A 13,008-nucleotide genomic window follows, 5' to 3' on the forward strand; every position below is an offset into this window, starting at 1 on the left:
TGAGATGGTGAAGGATTAGCTAACTCCTTTCCGACTTTCAGTCTGCCCCACTACTTTGCGTTAGCTGCTCAGGGAATTTGGTTGATTTCATTGGTTGAAGCATCACCCGCTGATTCCCAGCAGGACCCTATTAGTGCATTCAGCCGCGTGAATCTGGGCTGTCTGCGTGTCAACGACAGTGCTGGATTTCCGGTGGTTTACCGACCCAACCAGGCTCGAACATCGACAAAGTAATCAAAGCGATACATCAGCTCTTGGACGACGAATCCAACAAATTCCGAACTCAAACGACATCCGAGTGTCTTTTATCGCACAATCAGTTGACAAGATATTTCATTTGGAATACGCTTGATAATCCCGTAACTGTATTGGACTCGGTTGATGCCGAGAAGCCGGTCCATTGGTCGCGCTTTCGACCTACGGAGATGGAGTCGATGACTTCGCGAATTCAACGAAACAACCGTATCAAAAACTCTGACAGTCGCATAACGAATTTCAACCGATGCCGTAACAAAACATTACTTTCATGACTGCCGGCCTACAACTTTGAACCGGCTCCTGCGGCCCCTGGGAGCTTTAGCGACCGAGAGTTGATGTTGCGACACGGAACACATCCCGCCGTCGCGAGACTCGACCGTCGACATGGACACGAGCGAATACGATACTAATACTCTATTCAATGTTTGTACTGGCCGTTGGAATGTGTGGATTGCAATCACTGATAACAGCTTGCTGCCAGAATAACATATCTACCATCAATTACCGAGTCTACGAGCCCTCTCCTGAACAGGCGTCAAGCTTTCCTTCAATCGCCGCCGATGTCGAGACCGAACTGAGAACCCTCAACCACATTGTATACTACGATGCGAACAGACGAGTTGTGTGGTATTTCCACATTCCGGGCAAGGATGTGGAGTCTGGCGACGATACCCCGAGGGTTTTGGATAGTAGTGTCAGCGTCGCCGGCGCAACATTGCTGATGGTTGACGAAGGTTCTTTTGAACCAATAAGTTTGTTCAAGGGTCGCGCTCAAGGACAGCAAGCCTCGAATACACCAACAAGCTCGTCGTCAAGTAATTCGGCCCTCGACCTATCCTTACGGAACCCGCAGATGGGCAACTCCGGACCGCCAAGCTCCTCCGACCCCGATTCCAAACCCCCGTCAGCCGGCGCACTCGATTCTAGGGGCACTGGCTCTGTTCCAATAAAGGAGGCATACGAGCAATTTATTACGGCCGTTCTGTCAACAACGTCAGCATCATTTTGCAACCGTGTATCAGCAATCCCCCTGAATCATCGAACCGTTTTACTTGCTTCCAAGGTTACACGAGATGGTCAGACCGAGAGAGCTCAGGACACGGAGTCTGCAGTCGTGGGAACATTCCGCGTATACCTCACCACGACGGGTGCACTAGTCATAAGCTTATCTTTATCCTGTTGCGAGGGTCTCTTGTCTGTGAATGAACCATCAAGTCCGAGCCAACTTGCACTAGGCTCTCAGATATTGGCTGCCCCCTTCGGCGTTCTAGCGAACTACCAAGGGTTCGTCGGTGGAGGCCTGTCGTACCCCGAACTTGGCCTGGGACAGACGCCGGATGCCCAACTTTGGAGGAATGCGGACGCTAGATCCTCACAATGGAGAGAAACCTGCATCAAAATCCTTCAGTCCCGTGGGCTGTCTCCTGCGTTACTACAGTCATGTCCATGGATCGCATTACAAATGCTCCGCCGGAAACCTGGCGAGTCTAGAGCTGAAGGGAAAACGACGCCACTATCGTCCGCTGTGACTACGGTATCTTGGCCAGCAGTCCTCTGTTTCCGCAAGAAGTCTGTCATGCTCGCGCGAAGTAACGGCCTGGGAGATTCTGTACTTCTGGCGCAAGACGAGACTTCTGACTTCCTTAATGAGGCTAGAACCTGGTTTCAGTTGGGCGTTGACAGGGACGAAAAAGTCACCAAGAGGAAGAAAGAGAGGGAAGCTGCGGCATCAAAAGAGGCTTCGGCAGCAACTTCGACACAACAACCAAACGGACATTCGCCACTAGGGCTAAGACGGGCTAGCAATGCGGCAGCTGCAGGCGCCATGTATCCAACACCGCCAGACGGAGTTCAGAACCCATTGGGTATCACGCCTTCGATGGACGGGACGACCTCTAGCCCAGGTGCCCCTGGCGTCACTATGGCGGTCGTTGACATAGATACTACTATGACAGATGCTACTGTACACGACGCAACTACGATGCATGGCACGCTACAACATGATTCCTACGCTGACGGTTGGCACTCGAACGAGCATGCAAACGAACCCACGAATGAGCATTCCAACGAAAATGGGAAAGGTCGAGCAGACTCCTTTACTGGGGGAGACAATGATGACAATTTGTTTGGCGACATGGGCCCGGACATGTTTGGGGATACCGACATTACTGATGCCGACTTCAACTTCTTCGACGAAGAGGGCGATGACCTCGACCTATCTGGCTTACCTGACTTGAGCATGCCTGACGGACCACCGACGCCTGCCATCCCCCCAGTATCTATGCCTGAGCCGGCAAAACTGATGCTACCTCCGGTAGAGGATACTAAGCCCGAACCAAGTCCTCCAGTTTTCACTAAGCCGGAGTTGAAGCATGCGCGGAGCACATTGATGGACGAGGGAAAACAGCGATCCAACACGGACAGGGCAGGCGGTATGAAGAGAGAGTCAAGTCCTTTCGATCCGGACATTGTCTACAAAAGAGTTCGGGCTTCTCTAGCAGATATTCGCTCTGCCCCTCAATCAACCCCTACGCGGAAAGGCAGCATTTTTGACAGCGTTGACTTCGACCCGGTCTTGCCTCTTGTCAATAAGAAGTACGAGCAAGGGGGCCGATTTGATTGCAAGCCGACGCTCCAAGGCCTGCCTCAAGAATCCAACAACCAGCCTCTTCATCAAGGGCCGCCTACTACCGACTACCTACGACGACACGGAAAGGGCAGGAAGCCACTGAAACAACCAGAACACACGAACGCCCTCATCCGAACCATCACAGGCAACCTCGAGAACAGTTCCCTGATTGCAAGTCCCGGAAAAGGTGATGACTTAGCATCTGACGCCGATGACATCAGCCTAGTGTCAGACCAAGACGACTCGAGCACATCAGAAGACGAGCCGACGTCGCCCTTCAAGTCAAGCATTCGAAGACTGAACTTGGACGACGACGTTGCGTCTCACGTCACTTCCCTCAGAGACATTGAGTCTGTCGAGGATTCAGATCCTACGCTGGCTTTGGACCTTCCAAAGCTAGCCAAGGCCGAAGCCTCAGAAATGCTCATCACGAGATACTTTGAAGATGCGGAGTCACTACCTATTCATCTTTCACTCCCAGATGAGGATACCATCACCATTGCTCAAATTGTCACTGAGCAAGCAGTGACTGGGAGCTTGAGGATACGTGATGCGCATGCGAATACGCTGAACTCGGCAATCATACCCGAAACCCGGCGCCAATTATCATCCCTAGGCCGGACTGCTTTGCAGGCTTTGCGCGAGGTGATTCCCGCTTGTCTGGGTGACTTCAACACATGCAACTTCAAAGGTGTGGTCGAGATCCCCGACGTTCCCTTACTTGGCCCACCCAACAGACTTCATCCGAGGCCGGTCAATCCGCGGGATACCAACGCAGAACCGCCAAAGCCAAATAACCTCTTCCAGATCCCAGCTCCTCATATGGAACTTCGACGTGCAGAAGCTAGACTATCGGTCTTGCCAGCGAGCGTTCAGTTCTGGGAAAGCTTAGGATTGGGTCCTGCCCAAGGCACAAAGGACGTCAATGTTGTTTGTGTCTTCCCCCATTGGGATGGAATGTCAGATGTTGCTGCCGCCTTTCTGGACCGCATGCGAAACGTTTACGAGCTTCTCAAGTTGGGCTCTTTCGAACGGCTTGCGACCAGTTCCAAGGTGGCTGATGGCCTTCTACCCTATGAGGTAGACAAAATCGCCACTTCTCCAGGAACCGTCAGTCCCCACATAGTGGCCGGTCTGGGTGACCGCATGGAGGCACTCAACCAGGGGCTCCTATCGGCCAATGCCTCGGAGAAGAACTATGTCATATACTTTGTATATCTTCCAGACCATCCTGGGTCTATCGTTGAGGCTTGCACTGCCTTTCAACAGCTGTTCGAGATGCACAAAAGGACTCTGACGGACAGGCGGCAGACCCCGGTCAACGAATTGGTCTTACAACTTGTGCCCCTGGACTTTCTTACTTCTTCTACCGGAATAGTAGAACCGACTCCTAGCGATGCGATCAAATTGGCGATAGAAACGTACGACCGCTGTACGCTATTTGGCGGACCGATGCCATCACCGGCCATTATGCTCGAACAGTCGCTTCCCAGAGGCATCGACTTCAAGCTTTCTAATCCATCTTCATCGTCGCTGATGCATGAGAACACTTGCATTCACATCGCCTACGCTCAGAGCATTGACGAGAGATGGATAACCGCGGCGTGGACTGACAACAGGGGATGCCAGCAGATGACGGCATCTTACAACCTTGGTCGCAAGGGCAAGGCGCTGTCTACATCACTCAATGACGTCTACCACGAGATATGGGAAACCACCCATGACTTGATTTCTAAGTGGAAAGTCCACTGGCGAGTCATCATCTCCAAGTGCGGGTTCATGGATGCGCAAGAGATTGGGTTCTGGCAGGGTCTAGCTCAGACGGAGTCGGTGGCAACGGTCAGCTTGACCTTGATTTCGGTCGACACGAATCCATCCATGCAGTTGGTTCCGCCGGCGATCAAAGTCCCAGCAACAACGTCCTCGGCCTTCTACACGACGCCTGTGTCTACTCCGCAAGCATCGATAGTGTCGCCAGAGCAGAGTGGTACGCCGGCCACGCCCATGAAGGAAAACACAACAAGCGCCGCAACTCCGGGCGGAACACCAGGCGACGGTAATGCCGACCCTGTCGAAGGGGACGCTATTCTCCTCGACGTAACAGACCAGACCTGGGGCGCCGTGCTAGCGCATCGACTGAGCAACTCTTCTTCGTTGGGCGAGCTGAACCCGGCCCTTATTAGCGGCTACCTTGTCAAACGTGGAGGCACGAAGCTCGAAGACCCGCCTGTTGTGCTAGAGGTCAACATTGTGCATGCGGACAACAACCCGCGCATGTACGAGCCTCTCATGCGGGAGATGCTTACCTACTTCAGGGGTCTTGGAACCCTAGCTCGCGCGAGGGGGGTTGTAGACAGAGGAACGGATATACGTCCCTGGCACATCGCGGCGGCGGAGAAGGGTGTTCGGGCATTATACCTTTTGATGTGATTTGGTACACGGCGAGATGGTTTGTTGGGTAGACTTGCTTTCTTTTCGCTTTGAGGGGGCTAGAACCGGCGTTTTGAGGCGTTGGGCCATGCGATAGGGACAATCGTAGCACAGAGGAGATTGCACAAGACCAAATTCATTGGACCACAGTGTTAACATCATTGGTATCGTACTTTTCATTTGGCACCGGGTTGCTATCCTGGTGACTACATTCGCTACCGGCCTGAACAGTTGATGCTCGGGCACAAGTCTATCTATCCACGCCATTTTCACCACTGCTTCTATATACGCTTACGCTCATATTCCTGCACGTATACCAATCCTTGGTCGCGTGCCTGGTACCGAGAACCGGACTATAAAATAACTTTGAAAAAAGGGGTTCAAAACAAAACGTCTTGTTCAACAATGTCTAGTTCCAGAACCCAGGGAACAAGAACTCGACATTCTTCATGGCCTCGGGGCTGCGGCCCTCAGGCTTGGTCATGAACTTGACGGCGCCCTGGGAGGCGCCCTCCCACTGCTTGGCGAGGACGAGGTCGCCGCTCTCCTGCTTGGACAGCTCGTCGAGGACGCCGCCGACGAGGCGCTTGGCGTTCTCGCTGTTGGCGGCCATGTACTTCATGACCATGGCGACGTCGACGTCTTCGAAGGAGTGCCAGCAGTCGTAGTCGGTCGCCATGCAGATCATCTGGTAGGCCATCTCGGCCTCGCGGGCGAGCTTGGCCTCGGGGAGGGCCGACATGTTGATGACGCTGCCGCCCCAGGAGCGGTACATGTGCGACTCGGCGCGGGTGGAGAATTGGGGGCCCTCTGTTTGATTTTGTCACATTAGTATTTCTTCTTTCTCTCTCTCTCTCTCTCTCTTTCGAGCTTCTTGTTGGGGAAGAATAAACCCACCCATGCAGATAATGGTGCCCTTCTCGTGCAAGACGACGCCCTCGCCCTGCATATGTGCCGCGCACTTCTTGACGACCTCCGCAAGCCCCTTATCAAACGGATCCGCGAACCCAACGTGGCCCACAACACCGCCCTCGAAGAAGGTGAATGGGCGCACGCCCTTGGTACGGTCAATGACCTGGTCCGGGACGACAAAGTCCATGGGCTTGATCTCCTCGCGCAGGGAGCCAACGGCGGAGAAGGCGATGACGCAGCGGACGCCGATGGAGCGCAGGGCGGCGATGTTTGCGCGGGCGGGCACCTCGTGGGGCGCGAACTGGTGGTGCAGGCCGTGGCGGGCGAGGAAGGCGATGGGGACGCCGTTGTGCTCGAGGATGCTGATCGGGGAGGAGGGCTTGCCCCAGGGGGTCGTGGGCGTCAGCTGGGCGACGGGGGTGTAGCCTTCGAGCTTTCCGAGGCCGGTGCCGCCGATGACGGCGATGTGGACGGGACCTGTTGGGAAGCAGGAATGTCAGTCACGTCGAAAGGTATTGCGCTTTTTGCTCGTAGTAAGAGGCTTTGGGCCGAATCGGGAGGGAGGCAGGAGAGCGTGGGTGAAACTTACGGTCAAAGGTGGTGGGGAGGTCGGCCATTGTATCGTTTCTATCGATTGATCGTGGGAAAATGGGGGTATCTCAGGTAAAGCAGGGGAAATGAAATAACAAAGCTGGGGAAAAGAGAATGTGCAAAGGTGTAGATCGACGCGAAAGCTTGGATAGGTTTGCTATGCGGTCGGAGTCTGACATCTTTTTTCGACCCCGCCGAAATTTACCCCGCCATCCAAACCACACTCGAGTGCTGCCGTTTCTTCAGTGCCCCGCCATTGCGTCGTCCCGGGTATGCCGCTGTGTAAACACCCCACCACATGTTCTCACCGTCCTCACCACGTGTTGCAGATCACGGCAAGATGTCGTTCCTTTCCGAATACACTCAAGAGTCAAGTTCCTTTACCTTATCACCAGTCTAGCGCAAAAACAATGAACCGACGCAGGATTCGAATGATCCCCAGCTTAATGTAAATCAGAGACATCTGGTCGAGTCAAGGAACCAAGACCCTCTATCCCTTGACCACCAGCCCATTGTCAAAGAAATAAAGACACAAGGCTGATGATAAGGGGTAGGGGCAAGGAGGAAGGAGGGACGAGACAGGAGCAAAACGTCAGGGCCGCTCTCTCGTTCAAATGTTCTTTTTTTCATCTGAGGTATCTAGCTGTCTCTCTCTCTAGACTTTCTTTTTGCTGGTCTTCATCCGAACTCCGACCCATTCCGTAGTAGCACGTACAGATAAAAAACGCTTTCTTATGCAAGAAACAAAATAATCACTGGCCCTCGGCAGGGCGCACCGGCAGCTCCGTCTCCTTGGCGGCGCCGTCCTGCGCGGCGGGACCCTTACCGCCGCCGGGGTAGCGGGAACCCTTGTCCTTTGGCTGCTTCTTCTTCTTCTTCTTGTCGTCCTCAACCGGGGGGTAGGCCCTCTCCGTGACCTGCTTCCACTCCTCGGAGGCCTGGAAAGCTTGCTGGATGGGGGCCAGAAGCTCGTTCAGGGCCTTGGTCACGGCGGGCTTGAGCAGCTGGGGCGTCAACTAAACATAGTGTTAGCTTGTTCTAGATATCGCGTCTCTTTCCGTGCGCAACTTACGACGTCGTTCTTGTAGTCCTCGTGCATTTGCTTGATATCGGTGTAAACCAGGGTCTCGAGGCCGTCGCGCTCACGCTCGACACGGAACTCCTTCTTGCCCTTCAGCGACGCAGCGGGCAGAAGGACGTACTCGACGAAAGACAGGACACCATTGCCCTCAGCAACCTTGGGCACACACTCGGCCTTGCGGAGCTTCTTCTGGACAACCTCGGGGGCGTCAAGAAGGTCAATCTTGCTGTCTGTGAAGCCAAGTTCAGCATTTTCCCTTGGAGAACGGTGACAATAGTCTTACCAGGATCACTTGCGCTCATCTTTCCACCGTTCAGACCCGGCACCATGGGGTTCAACAGATGCGCGCGCACTTGGTATCCGACCTTGGGCAACCATTCGGTGGCCGCAGCGAACAGCTTTCTTTGATCCATGCCTGTACAAGGTCAATCTGAGAACTCCTTCGAGATACGAGAGTCAAAGGCATACCTCCGAACTGAGCATCGACACCAAGGTGTTGCTCGTCGCAGACCTGAAGTACGGGGTACAGCAGACCACTCATGGGAGCGTTCTGTCGCCATTGTCAGCCCTAGTCCAAGCACCCAAACTTTGCAGGTATCCTCACGTCAGACTGCTTCACGACCTCGGCACCGGCCTTCTTCGCATCTCTCTCGCTAATGAGCGAGCTCATCTTGTAGACATCCATGATGTACTCGGGGCTCTTCTGGTAGGAGCTGCCGAGGACGAACTTGAGCTTCTCCGTGGAGACGCCGACAGCGTTGAGAATGTTTGTGATGGCGAACTTGTAGAACTTGGCGCGCTGCTCGACGAGCTCGATGGGGGCCTTGAGGTTGTCGAGGAAGCCGTGGATATCGGCGAGGAGGACGGTCATTTCGCAGCCGGCGGCGAGGAACTGCGCCAGCTTGATGGCCGGGACGAAGTAGCCGCAGTGAGGTCTGCCCGTTGTCGCGGTTCCTGTAAGGTGAAAGTAGGCAATGGTCAGCCAATGCGCCGACGAAGAGTATCAGCAGTGTAATTGAGATGTTTCTTACCCCAGTAGATCTTGGGGTTGCGTCCCTCGGCCAAAATCTTCTCGATAATCTCGGGGTTCATGACCTCAGCCAAGTTCTCCTGGATGAGGGCGAACCTCTCCTGCGCCTTTGTGCCTTCCGCCATCTTGAGTATGCTACGAGTTTCGTAAAGGTTATGATCGAAGTAAGAATGCGGTGGTATTCGGGGAAGCGAGGTTGTGAAGGATTCACGGCGTCGGGGGTAGGTGTCGAGAGGTCGTGGGACGATGGTATTCGGAGTGAGTCAAGCTGTGACTTGTCGCACAAGTGGCCCAAATTCGCGTCGAAGAGCAGACACCGCAGCGAAATTACCCCGCCGAGGGGCGGACGTCGGGGGCCAAAGTTGCACAGGCCGATAGAGGGGTCTAGGGCGTCTGTCACCCTTGCCATTGGCCGATGTAGGGGGCTCGATGGAGGGGCCTTGGGTACCTACCTTGCAACAGCCCGGAATTTCACAGGGCTCTCAGCCCAGAACAGCAGTTGTATCCCGACTCATAATGTGGGAAGGTCTAGACATGATGCGTGAATCCCTAATGTTGAATCGAGGATGCACCTATTCGAGTTTCTCAGTAGCATATGAGGTGATCTGTGAAGGACTGTTACATGAGTTCTAGAGTGTATAGAGTGTATCCTTCACACATGTATAGGAGTTAATGGTCACTGAATAATCACAGGAGCACTCATTGGATACTTGGTGTTGGAATCTCAAAATGGCAGTTGGTCTGTGTGTATCTGCTTACCAATTTGTGGTGCAGAGATACTTCCAGTTTTCGGTGCGGACGGCGGAAATTTTCCAGTGACAATCCAGCATCCCGGGGCCGCCACCTTGGAGGTACTCCATCTCCGAAATCTTCATGAGAATATTCTCAAACTGTGCATGTATTTCCAGTAATTTTCACCCACGGCCTGTTTTCCCACTCATTACTAGCGGATACCCCCTCGGCAGGCGTAACGCCTCCCCGGTCTTTACCTCTGCGCTTCAAGTTTGAAATACCCGACCTCCAACGTTACAAGTGCTCTTCATCACTCATCAACCTACAACACCATGGCGGCCACACCGCCGCCGTCTCTGCCGGACCTCGACCTCGAAGATGGCACCCCGGGCTATGAGACCATTGAGGAGCGTTGCTTCTCGGCCGCCCTCATCTGCCTTGAGGGCCACTACACCATCCCGCCCATGGGGCCTCAAACCGCCGCACGGGTCTCATCAATGATTGCCAAAACCCTCGAGAAGACTCATACCTTCAAGCACGTTAGGTGGGTGCCCTCAACGCCATGTCTTACTGTAGTTTCGTACCATCTCATTTTCCTAACAAGAACCAGGGAAACGCTGTCAAGAAACGTCGAGATATGGATCTGGTTGACCAAGATCTTTGGCGCCGCCATCCCCAGTCTCACCACCCGCTCAGTGGGCCCGCTGTCGAGCCTCAACGATCCGGAGAAGGGTGTCACCCCTCAGGAGAGCACTGCCCTCATTGTGAAGAACCACCACAGCCTCAAGGATGATCTATCCATCTTGAACAAGCTCATGCACATTGCGAGAAACCTGCTGGTCACATCAGAACCAGAGGTGCCCCAGGACATTTGTGCCGCGGTTCACTTTGACCAGATGGTTTATCAGACCATCATACTCTGTGTGAACGTCACAAGCAAGGGCTACGATGGCGAGATCTTGGACGAGTCTTCAAGGGCCAAGCTGAATGAGATCACCGACATGTGTAAGTCCCCCATGGCCTTCGGGTAAAGAATTGCCGCTCACGTTTCACAGACAAGAAGCTCTTGGTCACATCCCTTCAACAAGCCCACAACTGGACCGCCAAGAACGACCGCAACAAGATGTCGTTCTGGTACGACGTGCTTTTTGACGAGGACGCGCAGCTCGACGACCCGCAAGAAGGCATGGGCGACGGCTCCGGCTTCCGCGTCGACATTGCCAAAACGGAGATCCAGCACTGGCTGGAGCGCAACTCACGCATGTGCGAGACGGCCCGCAGACTCCTCACAGACTACTCCCAGAACAAGTCGCACAACCCGCCGGGCGTCCTCGCGCCCATCGCGCCCCTGGCGTGGAACTGGTTCCCCGAAGGCCAGGTCAAGGTCCGCGCCGACAACTACGAGGAGGGCGAAAAGGTCAACCCGAGATGGGACCCCGACATCGAGGACAAGTTCGAGCAGGACCGCGCCTATTGCCGTGTATCCCGCGAGATCGACACCTGGTGGATGCGCGCGCGCGACGTGAACTACGACGGCTGGGCGGTCGCCATGCCCAACGTCGAGTTCGCCAAGACGAGGACGGAGCACTGCAAGAGCAACCTCCTCAACCGGTACACGCCCGTCATGCGCACCGAGGAGCACGAGGTCGTTGAGGTCGACGAGTCCGAACAGGACCTCGGGCCGGAAGAGGGCTCCGCGGAAGAGTACGCCGAGGGCTACGACGACATGATGGACGACGAGGACATTGACGACGACGAGTCGTACGGCGAGGGTCCCCTGACGGGCCTCCTGACCGAGATCCCCAACATCCTCGACCCGAAGCAGATCGAGGCCCTCCACATGATAGTCAAGTCCTGCATCCTCGACTCGGCCGGCACGGGCCTCACCCGCGCGGGCGAGAACCTCCAAAAGACGCGCTGCCGCATGTTCCTCGCCCTCGACTGCGGCAAGTCCCTCCTCCGCGAGATGCTCGTCTTCATCGCCGTCTGGGAAAAGGACGAGCAGTCCCTCATCTTCCAAATCACCTCGCAGCTCATCGAAGCCCTCCACCACTCGGCCCTCGTCCCCTACGCCTGGAACTCGCTCCGCATACCAAAGGACATCATCTCCCCCGCCCAGACCGTCCTCCTCCGCCTCGTCAACCACATCTTCCGCAGCCGCATCAGCAACCCCCCGCAAGACAAAAAGGACCAGGAGCGCGACGTCAAGCTCGTCATGTTCTTCTTCAGCTTCTTCCGCAGCCGCATCGTCCCCGAGTGCGTCGCCCTCATGCACCTCCAGGCCCAGATCCGCGAGGACAACGTCGACCCGGCCGAGTTCCCCGTCGACACCTGGGACATGGAGCGTGCCAAGGACGGCCTGGCGCAGTACCTCGACTTCCTCACCACCGCCTCCGAGATTGCCGAGTCGAGGAAGAAGCTCATCGAGTGGGAGGCCGTCTACGACCTCATCACCCTCCTCAACGGCCTCGAAGCAGGCGTCCCCAAGAAACCCCTCGTCGACGCCGTCCCCTCCCGCAACAGACCTCCTCCCGCCGCGGCAGCATCACCCCCCTCAGACCAACACTCCCAATCCTCATCGCAGCAACCCGGCGGCGGCACCCCCATCATCGAACGCCCTTACTCAACCACCGACTCCCTTCCCCCCTCGCCACCACCACCCTCCCTCTCCGACCCAGCCCACAAATACCCCTGGTCCGGCATCAAAGGCCAAATCTTCACCATCCTCGCCACCCTCCTCCAACCGCCCCCGGGGCACTCCACCCCCGGAAACCCAGACGTACAAACCCAAATGGTGAACCACAACGGCATCGTACCCCTCCTAAACTGCTGCGCCTACGACGACCACAACCCGTTCGCCAAAGAGCGCGTCACAATCTGCCTCAAATGGCTCCTCGACGGCTGCGAGGCGGCCAACAACTTCTTCCGCGAGCTCGTCAACCTCGCGCCCGCGCCGAACCTGCGGCCGCCGCCTGGCGGGACGACCGTCTCGACGATTCGTGTTGATGGGATTCAGGGGGAGGTTAAAGTGCAGGTGCGGTCTAATTCGGCGCCTGCTGGTGACGGAGAGGATGGTGGAAGTGGCGGTGGTGGGAAGCAGCATGTTCATGACCCGTACGGGTTGGCGGAGGGCGCGGCCAAGATGAATCTGAGGTCTAACCACAGCAGCGAGCCCTTTAGCGAGGATGATTTCATGTAGATGAGGATGATTTCATGTAGATGAGGATGATTTGAGAATGGTGTCCATCATTCAGGAATAGTTTCTTGGTGTTGAGAAAAAGAAGGAGTTCAACAATCCAAATGGGCTGTATATACCATGGTTCGGACAGGCGAAAGGGGCGAAGA

At 55.4% G+C, this 13,008-nt stretch overlaps 4 protein-coding genes across 4 annotated transcripts; 2 read left to right on the forward strand and 2 right to left on the reverse strand.

Annotated features, from left to right (window-relative positions):
* Nucleotides 1-642: 642 nt before the first annotated feature.
* Nucleotides 643-5,317, forward strand: BDZ83DRAFT_570200 (mediator complex subunit 13 C-terminal-domain-containing protein; the record flags this gene model as incomplete). Its single annotated transcript, XM_060504278.1, has 2 exons — nucleotides 643-681; nucleotides 740-5,317. 2 exons carry the CDS (start codon nucleotides 643-645, stop codon nucleotides 5,315-5,317), a joined length of 4,617 nt encoding a protein of 1,538 aa, XP_060368626.1.
* A 204-nt stretch (nucleotides 5,318-5,521) lies between these two features.
* Nucleotides 5,522-6,969, reverse strand: BDZ83DRAFT_112975 (methylthioadenosine phosphorylase). Its single transcript, XM_060501105.1, has 3 exons — nucleotides 6,819-6,969; nucleotides 6,215-6,706; nucleotides 5,522-6,127 (listed from the first exon to the last, which is right to left on the reverse strand). The coding sequence occupies exons 1-3, from the start codon at nucleotides 6,844-6,846 to the stop codon at nucleotides 5,727-5,729; spliced, it is 921 nt and encodes a 306-aa protein (XP_060368627.1). The 5' UTR covers nucleotides 6,847-6,969; the 3' UTR covers nucleotides 5,522-5,726.
* A 603-nt stretch (nucleotides 6,970-7,572) lies between these two features.
* BDZ83DRAFT_569974 (tRNA synthetase class I) lies at nucleotides 7,573-9,056 on the reverse strand (the record flags this gene model as incomplete). Its single annotated transcript, XM_060504253.1, has 6 exons — nucleotides 7,573-7,836; nucleotides 7,893-8,131; nucleotides 8,185-8,316; nucleotides 8,370-8,451; nucleotides 8,506-8,855; nucleotides 8,933-9,056. The coding sequence occupies 6 exons, from the start codon at nucleotides 9,054-9,056 to the stop codon at nucleotides 7,573-7,575; spliced, it is 1,191 nt and encodes a 396-aa protein (XP_060368628.1).
* Nucleotides 9,057-9,995: 939 nt separating this feature from the next.
* On the forward strand, nucleotides 9,996-12,862 carry BDZ83DRAFT_748985 (uncharacterized protein; the record flags this gene model as incomplete). Its single annotated transcript, XM_060513703.1, has 3 exons — nucleotides 9,996-10,207; nucleotides 10,274-10,668; nucleotides 10,719-12,862. The coding sequence occupies 3 exons, from the start codon at nucleotides 9,996-9,998 to the stop codon at nucleotides 12,860-12,862; spliced, it is 2,751 nt and encodes a 916-aa protein (XP_060368629.1).
* Between the last annotated feature and the right edge of the window lie 146 nt (nucleotides 12,863-13,008).

The sequence above is a fragment of the Colletotrichum acutatum genome (assembly GCF_030867785.1).
Source record: "Colletotrichum acutatum strain CBS 112980 chromosome Unknown BDZ83scaffold_16, whole genome shotgun sequence".
Taxonomy (NCBI): domain Eukaryota; kingdom Fungi; phylum Ascomycota; class Sordariomycetes; order Glomerellales; family Glomerellaceae; genus Colletotrichum; species Colletotrichum acutatum.

What these genes read in the sequence shown, in the direction of transcription:
- BDZ83DRAFT_112975 (XM_060501105.1), bottom strand. Translation starts at nt 6,846, where the DNA reads ATGGCCGACCTCCCCACCACCTTTGACC. An exon ending in CCTCCCCACCACCTTTGACC is followed by an intron (nt 6,707 to 6,818) that starts GTAAGTTTCACC and finishes GCTTCCCAACAG; the next exon opens with GTCCCGTCCACATCGCCGTC. An exon ending in GGGCACCATTATCTGCATGG is followed by an intron (nt 6,128 to 6,214) that starts GTGGGTTTATTC and finishes AAAATCAAACAG; the next exon opens with AGGGCCCCCAATTCTCCACC.